This window comes from Lampetra planeri, chromosome 53 (genome assembly GCF_965212315.1).
Source record: "Lampetra planeri chromosome 53, kcLamPlan1.2.h2, whole genome shotgun sequence".
NCBI lineage: Eukaryota > Metazoa > Chordata > Hyperoartia > Petromyzontiformes > Petromyzontidae > Lampetra > Lampetra planeri.
This window is the reverse complement of record NC_136159.1, coordinates 7,022,581-7,041,747: the sequence shown is the minus strand read 5'-3', so window position 1 is coordinate 7,041,747 and position 19,167 is coordinate 7,022,581. Positions and strand designations below refer to the sequence as shown.

General features: G+C 46.6%; 1 protein-coding gene and 5 non-coding genes across 6 annotated transcripts; 2 read left to right on the top strand and 4 right to left on the bottom strand.

Moving 5' to 3' along the window:
* Positions 1 to 174: 174 nt before the first annotated feature.
* Positions 175 to 10,404, bottom strand: LOC144734764 (creatine kinase U-type, mitochondrial-like; the record flags this gene model as incomplete). Its single annotated transcript, XM_078617124.1, is given in 8 exon segments — positions 175 to 300; positions 688 to 822; positions 1,936 to 2,059; positions 3,040 to 3,125; positions 4,596 to 4,817; positions 5,796 to 5,891; positions 8,106 to 8,304; positions 10,144 to 10,404. Coding segments are annotated over 8 exon segments (1,137 nt in total), but the record flags the coding sequence as incomplete, so codon positions are not given.
* A 5,156-nt stretch (positions 10,405 to 15,560) lies between these two features.
* Positions 15,561 to 15,649, bottom strand: TRNAY-GUA (transfer RNA tyrosine (anticodon GUA)). Its single transcript is given in 2 exon segments — positions 15,561 to 15,596; positions 15,613 to 15,649. It is a non-coding gene; the product is annotated as a tRNA-Tyr (tRNA).
* Positions 15,650 to 16,308: 659 nt separating this feature from the next.
* TRNAR-ACG (transfer RNA arginine (anticodon ACG)) lies at positions 16,309 to 16,381 on the top strand. Its single transcript has one exon. It is a non-coding gene; the product is annotated as a tRNA-Arg (tRNA).
* Positions 16,382 to 16,845: 464 nt separating this feature from the next.
* Positions 16,846 to 16,934, bottom strand: TRNAY-GUA (transfer RNA tyrosine (anticodon GUA)). Its single transcript is given in 2 exon segments — positions 16,846 to 16,881; positions 16,898 to 16,934. It is a non-coding gene; the product is annotated as a tRNA-Tyr (tRNA).
* Positions 16,935 to 17,057: 123 nt separating this feature from the next.
* Positions 17,058 to 17,130, top strand: TRNAR-ACG (transfer RNA arginine (anticodon ACG)). Its single transcript has one exon. It is a non-coding gene; the product is annotated as a tRNA-Arg (tRNA).
* A 670-nt stretch (positions 17,131 to 17,800) lies between these two features.
* On the bottom strand, positions 17,801 to 17,889 carry TRNAY-GUA (transfer RNA tyrosine (anticodon GUA)). Its single transcript is given in 2 exon segments — positions 17,801 to 17,836; positions 17,853 to 17,889. It is a non-coding gene; the product is annotated as a tRNA-Tyr (tRNA).
* Positions 17,890 to 19,167: the final 1,278 nt, after the last annotated feature.

Sequence of the window (19,167 nt, the reverse complement as noted above, 5' to 3'; positions counted from 1 at the left end):
GAGGTTGCCATACATATTTTGCCATTAAATATATTTGTTTATTGAAGCAATGAGCGTTAACGACGATCATGACGACCTGACGAGCTTGTGCGAACAGGACGTTACGATTATCGCGGATCCTGAACGTTGCGACGTATCGCGGTGTCGCGCTGTCGCGCGACCCTGTGAAGTCACCTCGGACTTCCCCAGGCGATCGAGGTTGGAGATGTCGAAGGTGTCGCCCGTGGTGGCCGAGTCCACTCCGCCCGTGCCGCGCTTCTGCAGACGCAGGTTGTCGAGGATCTGGGAGAATCGCTTGTCCTGAAAGGTGGGTGGGTGGGTGGGGGGGGGGGGGGAGTTGCGGGACACGGTCAGCCATGATCAATCCACTGCTGGATTAAGGCCTCCCACGAGCCGTCGCCATCAACTTACGGTCCCTTGGGGCACCGATCCGCCTAGCTCCGGATTGCACACGGTGCTGATTCCATCGCTCCATCTCTGCTGCGGACATCCTCACAGGCATGTTCATTCATCTGGCTGCAACTCTGTCGATGGTCTCGACCAGCGGTCGTCGTCACTTCGAGTGACGTCTCCTGACCGAGCCCGCTTACCTTTAACTCTCAACGCAACGTAGTGCTTCTTCGTGCACTTTTCAGCTAAGAACAACGTCAGTGTATTCATAATTAGAGGTGACCTCTGAACCCTCACCTTGCTGAGGTGTGGCAGCTTGATGTGCACCCCGGCACGCAGGCCTGTGCCCAAGTTGGAGGGGCACGTGAGGATGTACCCCAGCCTCTCGTTCCACATGAACTCCCAGCCACGCTCCTTAATCAGACGCTCCACCTGTGGAGAGGCAACGGAAGACGTCCCACAAATGATCACGCGGTGGGCAAGGAGACGGTCGGGTGGTCCAGCACAGGCCCTGGCCTCACCACGACAAAGCACATGCCACGGTGGCTAGGAGATGTTAACTACCTTGACTGGTATACAGGAGGCCGTGGGTTCGATCCCGACCCTGACGCCTGCTGTGTGTTTGGAGTTTGCGTGTCTCTCTCTCCGGGTCCTCCGTTCCACCCCCCCCCCCCCCTCCACATGTAGAAACATGCTTTTAGTGTATTTGGCTGCTATAAATGTCCTCATAATAAGCCACTTCGTTGAGCTACCATTTATGGCCCAGGTTGCTTCTGAAAAAGAGCTACATAGTTCAGTGGGCCTAACCTGGTAAAAAAAAAAAGTTTTTAGTTTACATGCCCGTGAAATTTGTGTCATCGAACACCACCACCCTCGCAACTCTGCACGAGTTATGGGGTGGTCGCCGAGTGAGTGGAGGAATTCCTACACAGCATCGGTCGACCCTATGCTTGCGAAACGTGGACCCTTCTTACATGAACACCACCGCTGGCTTGAAACATTAAGGCTGACCTGCCTACGATACATCTTGGATTTTTAACCAGCCTGGATGATTTGAGGGGCTCAGAGATCGTTTAAAGATTTGGACACAGTCCAATCGATTAGCTCCTCTGGTAGGTGAGTGGAGCGCACAGGCTGTGCATCTGCCAGTCTCAGTCAGTTAACTCACAACACATGATTTAAATTTCGATTTAAAGCTTTCGTGACTGCAGGGATTCATCTTCTTGGTTCTTTCGGTAAAGTCACGTAGAAGGGAAGTAATAAAATAAAACATAATAAAATAAAATGTTATTTTATTATGTTTTATTTTTATTATTTTATTACTTCCCTTCTACGTGACTTTACCGAAAGAACCAAGAAGATCACAACACATGGGTCTGCCCTTTGACTTCTTGCCAATCAGGTCTTCAACACATCACGTGGGCTTCAAAGTGCACGTGGCGGCCGGACCTGTTTCTGATCACACTGCCCCTTTGTGCTTAAATAGGTGCATGCTCATCGTACTTGACCCAACAGTCGGGGGACAATTCGTTTTTGGTGTCTCACCTCCTGCAGGCCATGGCAGAAGCGGTCGAACACTCGCTTCATGTTTCCTCCCTTCTCCATGGAGATGACTCTCGTGTGGTCCTCCTCATTGACCCACAGGAGAAATGTCTTCTGGTCGTTGTGCCTGAAAGTGACGACGCACGCGCGTGTAGGCTAGCGAGCACCTATTCTTGGTTCTTTCGGTAAAGTCACGTAGAAGGGAAATAATACAATTTAAAAAAGATCAAACAATTAAATTCTCACGACGTTTCGACTGCAACACAAGCAATCGTCATCAGGTGTGAAATCCACAGCAAGAACATTTTCTTGTTGTGGAAGAAAATTTTCTCGTTGTGGAAAATGTTTTTCTTGCTGTGGATTTCACACCTGATGATGATTGCTTGTGTTGCAGTCGAAACGTCGTGAGAATTTTATTGTTTTATCTTTTTTAAATTTTATTATTTCCCTTCTACGTGACTTTACCGAAAGAACCAAGAAGATTAATCCCTGCAGTCACGAAAGCTTTAAATCGAAATAGCGAGCACCTATTCAGGCCGAAAAGGCGCAAAATGTGAGCTGGCGTGGCCAGCACCATGCATGGCTGCCTTTGTGTTTCCAACGCTAATGGTTACACACCGTGACAGGTATTCATTTGAAGGCTGAGTTAATCTATGGGAGCCCCATGACCGTTTCTGATATCACTCACCGCTGCGCATTGCAAGGGCGGTGAGCTCATCCTTTGCTCCCTTATTACTATGAAGATGAGTGAGATTGAGGAATGAAGCTGCAATTTGATGAATGCTATGAATCGTGTCGTTTACAAAGGAGTGGCACAGCCTTATCGGGATGAACATTCATTGCTTTTACGTATTAATATGGCCGGTAAATCTGGACAAACGCATATTCCTGTTTGTGCGATGGCCTCCTATTCAACGTTTGTGCCCTCCCTTCAGAATCAGAATATGTATTTCTACTGGAGAAATTCGATGACATACAAATATATTTTTACAAAGATGCCCAGCAGTGACCATCGTGGTCAAGTACTGTCACACAACACCCACGAGCCGATCACGGCGTGTGGAGGACGCTGCAAATGTTTTTTTGTGGTGAGCGTGAAACTCTCACCAGATGCCGCGTGCGTCGGGCCAATCGCGAGCCATGCCCGAGGCCGTGAGCAGGGGAGACACGGGCTTGTCAAAGAGGAAGTGGTCCTTGGGGAAGAGGCACACGAGGGATGGAGGGAGGGGGGATGTGTAAGATGCAGTGATGGGTAACCCAGACGAGTCGGCCGGTCACGTGGGCGACCCTCCTCCGCCTCAGTGGGCCGAAAGCTTGAACTCGTGCTTATTGCACTAAACATCATCACCCGAGCCACACTTAGACCATAAATAGAGGGATTTGTTGAGTGAAATCTCGTAAATGTGTCGTTAAACCCGCCACCACCCGACACAGCCAATTAGTAAGGTTTGTCACGTAAACAAAACGTGTTAATTCGTTACTAGGACAGCACACACCGGTTATGTGTTGGAGAGTAAACCCACAACCTTTACAAATAGAGTACGACGTTTCGTCAGTAATTGCAGCGAGCATCATCAGGCGACAGCCAGAGATGTGTCGCCTGAAGATCGTGGCGGGTTTTGCGACGCGTTTAAATTGACGCCATCGAGCCCAAAAACTTCATTTATGGATAATATCGTTCGCGAACGCCTCCGACGTGTGAAACACAGTGAGACCAGACCACCATGAGGGGTGACATGGGACGCATCTCGCCCGCAGGTTGCCCACCGTTGGCATAGACGGTCCCTTAAAAAAAACGCCACCTTGCATTTGGGGATTGACTACTGCTTGTCATGCTCGTGATTGATAGAAATGAAATTCCGGTAAATGATTGAATAACTTAACAAAGAAGGATACTCTTTGGTTCTTTCGGTAAATTCACGTATAAAGAAAAAAAATAATAGTTTATTTATTTATTATTATTATTTTTTTCCTACGTGGCTTTACCGAAAGAGCCAAAGAGTAATTCCTGCAGTCACGAAAGCTTCAAATCAAGAAAGAATGACATCATGTGGGGGCTCAAGATGCATGTGAGCAAGAAAAAAAGTCACGGACAACTAGTTTGCTAGACAATCGAGGATGCCCGTCGGAAGGGGCAAAGAGGATCACGTGGATTCGAGAAGAAATGCAAGGCGGGGATTAATACATAGAATTGAGATTGTGCAGCACACGCCACTAGAGGGGATGGTATTCGATGATTGAGCCCAACGGTGGAGTGGCGGCCTGAGGAGCGAGCACGCTCGAGAGGATGTCCACCGTGCAGAGGGTTGACGAATGCCCTCTTGCGAGGCCCTTGCTGCGCACGCTTCGTGCCACGCAGGGGAAGCTGCCACCAGGGGCCCCCTTGGCTCAACCAAAGCGGAACTGTGACGTGGCGCAAGGCGATTTGGAGTTGCCGAGGCGTGCAAGCATGCGCCCTACACCGCTGGACATCCGAGAGAAAAGAGCTTTATGGCTCATCGGATTCCTCCGGCGGAAATAAACATTCTGATTCTCACGTACAAATCCTCGTGCGTGTGGAGTTACAAAAGTCAGTTCGTGTGCGGCAGCCAGATAGGTGATTGCATCGCGAGAGATGTTGTGTCGATTCTGGATAAGATCATGGTCTGATCTCGGACACGTACATCGATCAGCTGCTGCTGCTGCTTGTCAGTCATCGTGGCCAGCGCGAAGTACTGGCCGTTGAGATCCCCCTTGAGACCGGCCAGGGCGGACACCACGACACGCTCCACCTCGCGCCGCTCGGCCCTCGAGCATGCGGGAGGCAAACCCAGGCCACGGATGCTGCGGCCGGTCCGCACTCGTGACGACAGCACGTAGCGGTCGTCGAAGACGCCGTTCCTGAGCTGGGGGGGGGGGGGTCACAGCCGTTGGGGGTTAGTGGGGGTATTTATTTGTGGGTGTAGGTGCGCGGGTGTGAGTGGGTGGAGATGTGTGTGAGTGGGTGGTGATGTGTGAGAGTGAGTGGGTGGAGATGTGTGTGTGAGTGGGTGGAGATGTGTGTGAGTGAGTGGGTGGTGATGTGTGTGTGTGAGTGGGTGGAGATGTGTGTGTGTGTGTGAGTGGGTGGAGATGTGTGTGAGTGAGTGGGTGGTGATGTGTGTGTGTGAGTGGGTGGTGATGTGTGTGTGAGTGAGTGGGTGGTGATGTGTGTGTGTGAGTGGGTGGTGATGTGTGTGTGAGTGAGTGGGTGGTGATGTGTGAGTGGGTGGAGATGTGTGTGTGGGAGTGGAGATGTGTGTGTGTGCGTGGGTGGAGATGTGTGTGCGTGGGTGTAGATGTGTGTGTGTGGGTGTAGATGTAAGCGGAGAGGGGAGAGAAATGTCTATTAAATAACAATTAGAAGCATAATTTTACGGGTAACCTGGAAATATTGGTAACTGGCAAAATCTTATCCAGAAAATTGAGTAGCCAGACTAAGTGCCCTAAGCGCCACGGTGGTTAGGATATGTTAACTACCTCGCCTGGTATACAGGAGGTCGGGGGTTCGATCCTGACCCCGACGCCTGCTGTGTATATGGAGTTTGTACTGTATGTTCTCTCCGTGGTCGCGTGGCTGCTATAAATGTCCACGTGATAAGCCACTTCGTTGAGCTATCATTTGTGATAACCAGGTCGTTAATGAAAAAGCGCAATATAACTCAGTCGGCCTTATCCGGTAAAATAAAAATAGTCAAAAGAATGTGTTTGAAAAGTACATTTTATTTTAAATGCATTCATTTGTTATGCAGCAGCCTCACAACTCTGCGGAGGTGGATGCATCGGCAGTTTCATCCAGCAGAGGGTAGAGGATTCTCAAGGGCGCCGTGAATGGGGTAACTTGCCTTGCTGGAGTCGAGGTCGGTGGGATGAGTCATCGTGTTGGGGTCGTACCCGTTGTGCCGCTCCTTAATCACGGGGTTGAAGAGATCGGCGAACACCTGCGAAGAACGATGAACCCAGCCACTCGGTGATTACAGAAACGCACCTTTGCCACGTCGTTGTGCCACGTGAATGGCCGTCTTTTTCCCGTAGCTAGGATAACGTTCAACATTTTATTTCTTGTCATTTTTACCCCAAGTTTGCCCCGATTGTGTTATCAGCAACGCGTCCCGAGACGAATACTCCATTCCGATTTTGGCGCAGAGCATTTGCGATCCTTTCCAGTGAAGAGATCGGCCCGCAGAAGAAGGCATCACAGAGCTACCTCTGAGAGCCCTTCAGGTGACCTTTGTTCCACACAGTGGGGTCAGCATTTCTCATTCGCTCTGCCACCCAGAATACTTCAGTCCAAACGATAAGAACGATACGACACAAAAAATGGTATTTTATAGACACAAAAGCAACGATCGTGTCCAAGGCCTGTCCTAATATCAATCCTCGCGTGTCATGTGACATCAGCATCCTGGTGTAGGCCAATCAGTTTCAAAGACCATGCGAATATTATCAGGGCATGTTTGCATGTTCACCACGAGGTTCCAGTGCTGGATGAAGCTAGTGCGGGGCCTGTAGCATATGTTATAAATGGGCCCTAAATAAAACAACGCTAAAATATTAAAACACATTTTTTTTACTTGCATAGTAAAGTAATTGTATGTTTTCATTTGCTATACAGCCAGATAATACGACAAATCGCTAACCTTAAACACCCAGTCATTCATAAAAGTTGACGGCAGTATAGTACTATAATAATAGAGCAAGTGCAGAATCACTGAACCGGAATTGATAGCTTGAAAGCATTTAGCGGGGGGCCCTTGAAAGTGCGGAGCCCGTAGCATATGTCGCTACTTTTTCGACTTGGATAATCCGGCACTGACATGTGCGTGTCGTTAATGCAGACATGATGCCTTGCAAATGGTATCGATTTGGTGTTTGAACATCTTGACAGAAAGACACTGTTTTATCCAATAGGCACAGTGGTCACCGTGCCTAGGCCCTACGAAAAACATTTTTTGACCGTGTTTTTTTGTTTGTATTATTTTAAAAAAATGTAACCAAGACATCTTCTTGAATGAATATATTTATCGAGCAACGATAGGCACGGTGTTTAAAATTAAAATATGCTTATCTGCGGCGCGCAGCGCGCTCCCCATCAAACAAAGGTACAGACGAAACAACGAACGTGTCAGCAGCGACGGCATCTGTCCAGCGGCTGGGCAAAGTACCGCGTGAAACAAGCGAGCGACAGCAGTGGTAGTAACATGGGGTAGCAGCAGTGCCAACTGGTGGAAAGTTATCACTGAAGAAGGCCTAACGAAACAGAAGTGCATCGGGCCTACAAGAACTTTAATCCGGCCCTGCAGAAAGGGTAAAGGGCCCTGCAGAAAGGGTAAAACACCTGAGTCAAAATTCAAACATCTATTCTCACGAGTTCATCATTTTGATGTTAGCAACAACAAAAAAGCAGGGACGTGCGGTCAGGGGAGGCAAGGGAGGCAGAGCCTCACCTGTCATACTCCAATGAAAATAGCTGTTACAGAAAGTAAAAAAAGAATAATCAAATAAATATTAATATTTTTCCACTGATCTGTGTTATAAATGTCATTGCTGTACGATTCGAATCATTTTTATAGTCAAAATCGCAAAATTTGCGGAGCTCCGCTGCAAATACAGGAAGAGACGAGAGGTGAGGCAGCGACGAGCTCAGCCTCCCCTCTGATTGCGCAACCCCTCAGTAACTGGATGGAGCGCGGGCAATAAGTGCGTGCCTGTTACTATCTCAGTATGTCACCAATGTAATGTTTGTAGACCCCTTTATTTCATGTCCTCGCCTTCCATACTCCAGGTAACTTATTTCACGTATGTGTATAAAGATGTTTAGGCTCGCTGGTCTCGTCATGAAACTGCAAATTAAAAATCACCAGGGGAGGCAGCTATCACATCTGCCTCACCGAGGGTTCCGTGTCTAACACGCCCCCCTCAGTGAGGACACGCCCCCTCAGTGAGGACACGCCCCCTCCGTGAGACCACGCCCCTCTCAGTGTGTGAATTTGGCTCCGACACGAGCCAGTGTCTCCCCAGCCCTTGACCTCACCGCACGTCACTGCAAAAAAAGGTCCCATAGATAGCAGTCCGCTCGTGCAGCTGACTGTTGGCGTTGCGCCGAAGGAGTCAGGCCATTGCGTACACCCCCCCCTCCACCCCCTAAGACGAACCTCGTAGGACTCCTCGTCCCCGGCCACCATCCCCACGGTCTTGATGAATGGATGCCCCGGGTTGTCCACCCCGGTCTGGATGCACTGGTCCACAGTGAAGCCACTGGGTGTGGTCTTGTCGCGCAGCAGAGCGTACAGCGCCGGCGTCAGCTTGTGAGCCATGCAGTTGTTGTGCTTGCGGAGGTCTGGGTAGTCGGAGCTGTACCGGACAAATTTAGGACAAGGTCAACTAGGGGTCAACGTTTCAAGGTGACCTTAAGAGACTATCTTGGAATATGTCGATGCTACCGCACGTCGTCATCGCTTCCTTCCTGTTGCTAGATCCCCTTGTTACGCTGCCTTCACCTTCAAGGACTGCTCTTGCAATCCCCATCGCTATCCCCTCTGGCTTTTGCTCTCGGCTTCATTATTCGGTTGGCATTGGGCTTTTAAAGGCCGCTATTACAGTCCGATCATTGCCATCTGGCTTCACGTCTTCATCGTACTGTTCGATCTATGTGTCATGAAGCGAAGAGAGAAAGCACGGTTGGCTACATACTGCGCAAAATAAGTTCAGCATACGTACATGCAACGTTCGTTTGTGCAATATTTTAGATTTGCCATTTGTTACAGTTGCTTTTGCTATTATTTCTATTTGCTTCATTGATTTACGTTATTTTAGTCGTTTTGCTTTTTCCATTTTAATGACCCAGGTAAGTCTTGCAAATGAGACTTTCCTGGGCACTTGAATTCTCACGCCTAGCTTAACCAATACATTACCTCTGAGTGCCACTACAATGCCAGTCTCGGTAACCTGTACCATACCATACTTGAAACTTACAGGCATCTCTTCGACGTATTGTTTTGGCGAAAGTCAAACAAACATTAGGCATTTATATTTATAAAAACTTTTTTTTTGAATGAACAGCGTGTTTTAGCGGCCGGTGATTGAAACTAACAGTGGAGCGGTCAAGGAGTGCATCCCTTGACGTTTGAGAATTGCCCCCAAAAGCAGATATCACCCGAGCTACCGTCCAGATCCCCTAAGGTGACCTCTGTTGCGTCTAAGTCGGGTGCAGCACTGTCGCACACGCTGCCACTGCGAGTAGGTGTTCTTCGGACGAAAGTCAAACCAATACGTTAAAATGATCAGAGCTGGAATTTTAGCCCAAGTGCAGAAACAAGTTCGATGTCTTGATTTAAAGCTTTCGTGACTGCAGGGATTCATATTCTTGGTTCTTTCGGTAAAGTCACGTAGAAGGGAAATATCACCATGGAATATAAACACCTGATGACGATTGCTTGTGTTGCAGTCGAAACGTCGTGATAATTTTTATTATTTTATATTTATATTATTTTATTATTTCCCTTCTACGTGACTTTACCGAAAGAACCAAGAATATAAGTTCGATGTTACTGTTATTTTGTGCAGTCATTGGTGACCTCCGACTTTAAATACTTGAGGACCCAGTTTAAATCACACGTGGCTTACCTTGTTATTCGGCGTTATTTTGTTGAGTGTTTCAACAGGTGGGTGGCAACAGGTGCGCGGAGAGAAGTTCCACTCACAAGACGGGGATGGGGATTAGAGTCAAAACTTTGCCATGAAATATAATTCGACAAAAAAAACGTACTTACCGTACTGCACCTTCACCACCACAAAATTGCAGCGCAACAGTTTTTTTATGATCTTGCACACCCACATATAAATATCTGCGTGATCGAGGGTTTTCACCACTGAGGTATAACAACAACACAAACTTTGACGTATCATGGGAAGAAGAAGGTAGAATATCTCGTGATGCCGGAGTAGGTGCAGAACTGCGTTGCAAATGCATCGTTTTCGAGCGGTGCATTTTTTAACCGCAACTGACAACGGGGGGCCGTTTTAAACGTCTAGAAAAGGCTTGGGAGAGATTTCCCATGATGGCGACCCGCCCCAAAAAAGAGGACGATCCCGGGAAACCCAGGCCAGGTGGCAACCTTAACGTGATCCATCAACCCCTCCATACCCCCCCCCCCGCCCCCTCACATAATGCAAAAAAATCCACAACATTACCTGGGAGGAAAGAGTTTCCTGCGAGAGCCGCTACCGTCGGCGGCCACGTCCCCGTTGGAATTCATCAGCAGCGCGGCGGTCACGGAGCCAGCGGCCACCACCATCGTGGCCCTCTTGGCCGAAATTAGCCTCGTGAAGTGAGCAGCCATGGCCCCTTGAGAATCGGTTGCCCTTTCTCTCTCTCTCTGTTAATGTCACGTTAAGCCTCTCCTCTCTCGCAGCCGGGTCGATGTCCGTTGCGCGTGCAAAAGGGGCCTCGACGTGGAGGTTGGACGCTTTTATACGACGAGGTGGGGACGTGACAAAACGTCGCATGCGCATTTAGGGTCCACGCTCCTATTGACACAGCTACAACGCCTACCTGCACTGTACGTTATTTGCTCAGTTCGTTTAGTGTGGCGGCATACGCTTCGCTATAAAATTGTTAAAGGTTTTGAGTTGGTGCAACTGGATCAGAGGTCAGTGACGCTGAGCCTTCGACCTTCTGAGATCCTGGGCTCTAAATTTGAGCTTTGTGCTACCCAACTGCCATTAAACCGGATTTTCTCAAGTGGACTGAGTTAGTGATCTCAGGCTGATCACAAATATATTTCACACAGTCTCATCGACTTATATGATAACCCAGAGATTCCCATAGACTGAGTGGTGATTAGACCAGGTCCTTAAATGTAGTGAGTGGCTGGTCCCAGTCCGGCCACCATTGACTACACACAACCACGTCCACTATATTCTTGGTTCTTTCGGTAAAGTCACGAAAGAATCAAGAATATGAATCCCTGCAGTCACGAAAGCTTTAAATCGAAACACGTCCACTATGTTACATTTTCGTTTTCATTTTGGCAAAATTCCAGCGATGAGACTTTTAAACATTTTTTTGTCTTCTTTGACATGTGACTAACACTCTTCGCAGGTCATGTAAAATGTGTGCCCCTAGTGTGGATAAAGAGGCCAACTGAAGCGGCTTCCAAAGTAGTTTTGTGACATCTACTGGGGTCATCCTCTCACACACGTACGGTACATCTTGCAGATAAGTGGTGGCACAGTGGATTGGCGCGCTCCACTATGAACCTTGTTGCTTGAGTTTGATTCCAGGCCATGCATTGCTGGCATAATTGACAAACGATATCTGAACGAGTCCTAGCAAGACTCCCAATCCCCCACCACTTCACCAGCCTACACTGATCAGCGGTTTATCATGGGCTTGTAATCCACGCATCTTGTTCTACTTCATCTCATCGTCATTAATCTGACAAAATTATCGTGATAATGATTGAATATATTGTTCATTAAATAGTCATTCAATTTATTTCAAGGTTAAAGGTTTTATTTGAAATGTAGTATCGCCCCCACTCAAGGGGGCATTAAAACATTGTACACACATATTCAAATATGAAATCGGGTAAAATATGCAATGATAACTTGAACTCTTGAATGCCTCGATATACATCGCCTCAAGTTACACCATAGCTGCTGTAAAACAGAAATAAGCTTATGAGTAAAAACAAATCGTAAGTGTCGTGGAGAATATAAATGACAAAATAAATCACATAAACAATGAAAGTGTGCCTTACACAATCCATCAGCCGCACGGCCCTTTGCGAATGCATAATTTCAGCGGCATTGATTCAAGACATGCGAACTCTGGAGCGGTTTCGGCATTACAATCAATCGAAGTTTATTGGTCGCATGCACAGCGAAGCTGATGTTAGACCGGGTGCAGCGACACGCTTGAGTTGTCAGCTCCACAACATCGCAATCGAATGTCTGATAAATAATCAACAAAAATTGAAACAAATAACCCAGAAAAATCACGAAATATCCGAACGAATCCAAATTACAAACCAAATTATATGCCATCATCGATGAGGAATATCTCAGTGAGTCTCAAGACTTGTTTTAGGAGATTTGTGCGTTGCAATGCTTCACCAATCTCATTCATGAGCATTCCACTTTGTGTGGGAAGCAACCGGAGAACCCAGAAAAAACCCACCACACACAAGAGGGTAAACGCTCTAAAGCTCCGCACGGATGGATTCAATAGTCCATTGCTTGTACCGCAATATCTCCTGGTCAGCTCTTAGCCCAAGCCTACGACACCTGCTATTCCCAGGCAGTCTCCGATGCACATGCAAACCAGGCCGAACTCTCCTTATAGTAGTAGGTTTTAACCCTTTAAACTGGTACAAAACTGACACCTTTATACAAGGCATCATGTTTGCAATAACCACAACACAAGTAGTCAGTTTAAAGGGTAAAAACCTACTACTATATTTTGCCACTGGTAAAGGAGGTCTCATAGTGTAAATGCTTACCCCGAGCTCTCAATACTCTGATAGTGCACTGTTTTTGAGTTTTACGCCTTCTGGTGTCATCTGGTCCAACACCAATGGAGACTAGGCTCTAAGGAAAGCTGTCTCGGGTGTGGACCAATCAACTTCAAGGACAGTGCATATCATTATCATCATCAGAGTTGTTTCTTTTTGTTTGCATTTTGACTACTTGTGTTGTGGTTATTGCAAACATGATGCCTTGAATAAAGGTGTCAGTTTTGTACCAGTTTAAAAGGGTAAAAACCTATTACTATATTTTCCAACTGCTAAAGGAGGTCTCATAGTGAACTCTCCTTGTTATCCGAGATCTGGCGAGATTGGGTGCATGCAGGGTAATTTAGTCGTAAATTATATAAGACCACGGCCGATGCCCTCTCCCACTCAACCTGGTTCTGTCCAATCGTGGATGTTACCATGGCAATGATGGCGGCGGCCGGTCCTTGAATGTGAGATTTTGGTGAGATTCAGCACATAACCTCAAGTGTTCGCGTGAAGGGTGTTTGCCACCCGGATACTGCTTTTTGTCGGAAATTAAGGACATTGTCAAGAATGGAGAGCTTGATCAGTGGCTCATAGGGGCTGATATTTATGTTAGAATGAGCCAGCCAGTATCTATGAAGGTATTAATTCCAAATTCAATGCTTTTGTCTAGAATATTCGTCTTCTGTTGAGTGACTAAACCATCACCTACCTATAAGGGCGTGGTTTCAAACCCTGGGTATATGTATCCCTCAGGAAGCAAACTTTTTTTTTATTGCAACACTGCGCCATTGCCTCTGTGTTCATGCCCTAGGTCTGGGTGTGTTTCAAAGACCTAGTGTTTAAATTGAGACGCTGAGGTTATGTCGCAAAACATCTGGGTTCAAGCCCTGGGTTTGGGTGCTTCTCGCTGAGCCAGCAATCTATGATCCTGTGTTCAAACCCACACTTTGGCCGATTCCCAGTCGTTCAATGCCTTTTTTGAGACAATGAGCCGGTAATTCTGAGAGTCTGGGTTCAAGCACCGGGTGCGTTTCTCATGGGCTTGGTAGTCATGCATCTTGTAAGCCTGACACCGTTTGGACTTGTAACGTTGGTGTGAAGCTACAATATTTACCTAAGACCAAGTCACCCTAAATGAACCCGCACTCACCACGCTCGTGACCCGGTAATTCTGAGAGGCTGGGTTCACGCACCATGCCTGTGAGTGCAGGTTGTAAAGTGAGAGTTCCAGGACTGATTCAGGTATCACTCACCACTGATGTCAGCCGTGACCCCAAGAACAGATCCTTGAGTCGAACCGTGACCCTGATTCATGACAATTCATATCACCCTTGTGGAGTTGGAAAATCCCGGTGAATGCCAAGGCGCTGTCAGCAAGCACTGTGGTGCTATCGCAGGCACTGCCGTGACCTCTCTCTCTGGCGTTGACGGTGACGCCATCTGTGTGAGAGTTGCTGGCGAGGGGCGCTGCTTCAATAAAGTTGACGACGCCATAAACGTTCACGTGCGTGTGTGCGCGCGCGCGCGTGTACGTGCGGGATTCACGGTCTCCAGTGGCGGAAAAACTTTGCTCACCCAATGCGCGCCCTTAAAAGCTGGGTCGAAGGTCCGTAACGATCTCGCATGTACTGTACAATTTAAATATGCTTCGTGTCACTTTGTGGAGAGGCGGGGGATGGGGGCAAAATCCATTACATTTACAAACTACGGGCGGATGTGCAATTTAGGCACAAATCATCAATTACTTAGATTTTCGTCAATTAGATGCCAATTACAAATGTAATGTTATTACATATTTTAATTAAGTGTGATGTATGTATCCACATTCATGAATTTGTATAAGGGGATGGTGGTACAGTGATTATTTTTTATTGATTGTGACTAATACAAGCTACCTGAGTTTGATTGTTGTACATGATGTACTATTCACCATTTACAAATAATAATAATAATAATGCTTTGTTATACAGTATTGTCTTCCATATCGAGCCAAATCTTGAGGTGCATTTTCAATGACAGAAAATCTTCATGAGATCAAGTCAAGAGAAACACATACAACTATAAAAAAAAATTAACTACAAGTGCCCCTACAATTAAATATCATTCAATGTAGAAAAAGCTAGGGTGAAATGATGCTTTAATATTTAACTGAACATTTCCACTTTTGGACTCTCGATGTGAACAGGTGGCCAAATAGCTAGATAAGGGTTTATATCACTTCGCTGTTTGTCCATACACCAGTTTAAATGCAGACCAAGACCTGCACCCAGTACTTAATCTTATACAGCTACAGTTACTGTACAGACAGGTCTGAACAACAGCTAATGGACATGGGGCCAGTGGCGCAATGGATAACGCGTCTGACTACGGATTAGAAAATTGTAGGTTCGACTCCTGCCTGGCTCGTGGCTGTGTGTTTTATTAGCGTGATGTCTGAATGCTTCCTTTTACTTCTGTATTTCTAAAGAGTATTACAGGTTGGAACAACAGTTCCACACTGCCCACCAGGGATTATACAGGTAGGAACAACAGTTACCCAACTGCCCACCAGGGATTATTTGTCTGGCTGTCTGTCGTGCATAGCAACGCCCTCGATTTGTATTTCATAGAGCGCTTCGGGCGGGTACAGCACCACGTGACGCGCCGCGTGACACGGATCGCACGAATGCGCTGTCCAACCAAGTTACTACCTGCCCACTCTGAAGGAACGTGTTAAAGGCGCAACATGTGAGGAATGGCCTGATTTAAACGAAAATATGGTGAATGTGAGTGATTTTTTAAATTAACATTTGCAAAGAAAACGTCTATTGATGTGCATTTCTGAATCTATGTGGCCATTTGTTAAAAAGGCATGGGTCATGCAACAATATATTGGAAAAGTTTGCAGACCACCATGAGAAAAGAAGCCAGATCCACCAAGTCAAAATCAAAGTATTTGTAGAAATCCATTTGACTAAACTATGAATGCCCTATTCTGTTTGTGCATTTTAAGCCCAGGTTTGGCCCAAAAGACACTTTCCTAATGTGCACGTCAGGCGCGTTGAACCTTTCATTGTTGAAACAATAATTTCATAATTTGTGATAAAATTGAAGCAAAAACCAACCTCCTTCAAGCCGGAGTCAAACGAGCGACCTAAGGATTTCAACAACAAACCAACTACAGTCCTCCGCTCTACCAACTGAGCTATCGAAGGAACCTTGTAACGTATTCTATCACTTCACTACTAGTACATAAACCAGTGGCCGTTTCTTCATTAGGGCGATTGGGCGATGCACCACCAATCTCAGCCGTTACTGTGCCTCTGGAGATAGTCCAATCAGCGTCATGTCACGTTCTGTGGAGTACCGCCTCTTTTTGGGCGATTTCACTCCGGCTGAGAATCGCCCCGAGTGGCCCCATAGACTTACATTCAAAGATGTGTTTTTTCGAAGGGCTGGCGCTGCAATGCATTCTCTATGGCTTCCGGGAGGGCTCGCACTAACGTGCTTACGTCATCATACGTAAGCACGTTTCATCCAACAATATAATTTGTCGCCACCTAGTGGAATCTTTAATAAAAGAAACTGAGTGGATTGTAATAATAGTGAGTATAGAAACAAACAAGATGTATTGTAAGAGTCACTTTATTTTTCATTGATATTAAAGAAGTGAAGTTGCCTTTACATGCTTAAGCTGTTAATTTATCCATTGCATGGGTGGACCTTATCCTTATCAATCATCCAGACATTTGCCGCCCCTGAGAGATTTTGCAGGAGCCGCCACTGACATAAACCAGTAGCAATGCAGAGTCAAACCTGCATCCAGTCCTTACACAGCCTGTACAGACAGGTCTGACAAAAGCTAAGTAACATGGGGCCAGTGGCGCAATGGATAACGCGTCTGACTACGGATCAGAAGATTGTAGGTTCGACTCCTGCCTGGCTCGCGGGTGGGTGTTTTATTGGCGTGATGTCTAAATGCTTCCTTTTTATTCTATCTTTCTAAAGGGTATTAAAAGTCGCAACATGTGAGGAATGGCCTGATTCAAACGAAAATATGGTGAATGTGAGTGAATTTTTTTTAAATTAACATTTGCAAAGAAAACGTTTATTGATGTGCATTTCTGAATCTATGTGGCCATTTGTTAAAAAGGCATGGGTCATTCAACAATAGTTTGGAAAGGTTTGCAGACCACCATGAGAAAAGAAGCCAGATCCACCAAGTCAAAATCAAAGTATCTCTAGAAAACGTTCTGACTAAACTACTAATGCCCTGTTCTTTTTGTGCATTTTAAGCCCAGGTTTGGCTCAAAAGACACTTTCCTAATGTTCACGTCAGGCCCGTTGAGCCTTCATTGTTGAAACAATAATTTCATAATTTGGAATCAAATTGGTGAAACAAAAACCAACCTCCTTCGAGCCGGAGTCGAAACTGCAACCTAAGGATTTCAACCACAAAGCAACTACAGTCCTCCGCTCTACCAACTGAGCTATCGAAGGAACCTTGTAACGTATTCAATCACTTCACTACTAGTACATAAACCAGTAGCAATGCAGAGTCAAACCTGCAGCCAGTCCTTACACAGCCTGTAAAGACAGGTCTGGCAAGAGCTAAGGAACATGGGGCCAGTGGCGCAATGGATAACGCGTCTGACTACGGATCAGAAGATTGTAGGTTCGACTCCTGCCTGGCTCGTGGCTGTGTGTTTTATTAGCGTAATGTCTGAATGCTTCCTCTTTCTTCCGTCTTTCGAAAGAGTATTACAGGTAGGAACAACAGTTCCACACTGCCCACCAGGGATTATTTGTCTGTCTGTCGTGCATAGCAACGCCCTCGATTTGTATTTCATAGAGCGCTTCGGGCGGGCTCAGCACCACGTGACGCGCTGCCCCACGCAGCTTGCGCCATGTGACACGGATCGCACGAATGCGCTGTCCAACCAAGTTACTACCTGCCCACTCGGAAGGAACGTGTTAAAGGCGCAACATGTGAGGAATGGCCTGATTTAAACGAAAATATGGTGAATGTGAGTGATTTTTTAATTTAACATTTGCAAAGAAAACGTCTATTGATGTGCATTTCTGAATCTATGTGGCCATTTGTTAAAAAGGCATGGGTCATTCAACATTATTTTGGAAAAGTTTGCAGACCACCATGAGAAAAGAAGCCAGATCCACCAAGTCAAAATCAAATTTTCTGCAGAAAACCATCTGACTAAACTACTAATGCCCTGTTCTTTTTGTACATTTTAAGCCAGGTTTGGACCAAAGACACTCTCTAATGTGCACATCAGGCGCGTTGAGCCTGCAATGTATGAACAATAATTTCATAATTTGGAATAAAATTGGTGAAGCAAATACCAACCTCCTTCGAGCCGGAGTCGAACCAGTGACCTAAGGATTTCAACAACAAACCAACTACAGTCCCCCGCTCTACCAACTGAGCTATCGAAGGAACCTTGTAACGTATTCTATCACTTGACTACTAGTACATAAACCAGTAGCAATGCAGAGTCAAACCTGCATCCAGTCCTTACACAGCCTGTACAGACAGGTCTGACAAGAGCTAAGTAACATGGGGCCAGTGGCGCAATGGATAACACGTCTGACTACGGATCAGAAGATTGTAGGTTCGACTCCTGCCTGGCGCGTGGTTGTGTGTTTTATTAGCATGATGTCTGAATGCTTCCTTTTTATTCTATCTTTCTAAAGGGTATTTAAAGTCACAACATGTGAGGAATGGCCTGATTTAAACGAAAATAATGTGAATGTGAGTGATTTTTTAAATTAACATTTGCAAAGAAAACGTCTATTGATGTGCATTTCTGAATCTATGTGGCCATTTGTTAAAAAGGCATGGGTCATTCAACAATATTTTGGAAAAGTTTGCTAACCAACATGAGAAAAAGAAGCCAGATCCACCAAGTCAAATCAAATTTTCTGCAGAAAACCATCTGACTAAACTACTAATGCGCTGTTCTTTTTGTACATTTTAAGCCAGGTTTGGACCAAAGACACTTTCTAATGTGCACGTCAGGCGCGTTGAGCCTTCATTGTGTAGTAAGTATCAGGAGGCTTTGACGACGGGGTCGGAGGCACACTTATTAATTAACACCAACTTGTGTACAGTAACGGGTACACACAGCACTTAGAGGGGTATCGTCCCCATCACTCGTCTAACAGGGAGACGCAACATCTAACCCCACTAACCTACGCCCGAGTCCTCCACTACGGAGCTAGGGGAGGCTACCTATCCCAGCCCTGGTAAAGCTGGGATCCCGGCACCCTGAGTCTCCAGACCGGCTCTTATTAGAACGTCAGTCTGGGCTCTCGGGGCCACGCCACCGGCTTGCCCTGGTCGGCCCTGACAAGGACAGCGAGCCAGGGGAGCTCCGGGGCCTATTCTAGCTGGTCTTCGCTCTTCGCTGGTTTAAGCTAATACTCGACCTCGAGCCCTCCGGCTCACCACCTTTTATAGTACTCGGCCCCCGGGAGGGGCCCGTGGGGGATGCAGGTGCGGACGTCAGTGTGAGAACCTCCTCTGTGTACGGCCCTAACCACGCCCCTTGTGTTTGTTAGCCATCCGTGCCCATACACAATTACACCTCTACATCACCCCCTCCTGTACAGCTCGCAGCCGTCCCCGGCTGCAACAAAATCAGAATAAAGGTGCATCCCTCCCCAAAACCGTGTGTGCCTCGCGTAATTTTAACAAGAACAATGACAACCATAA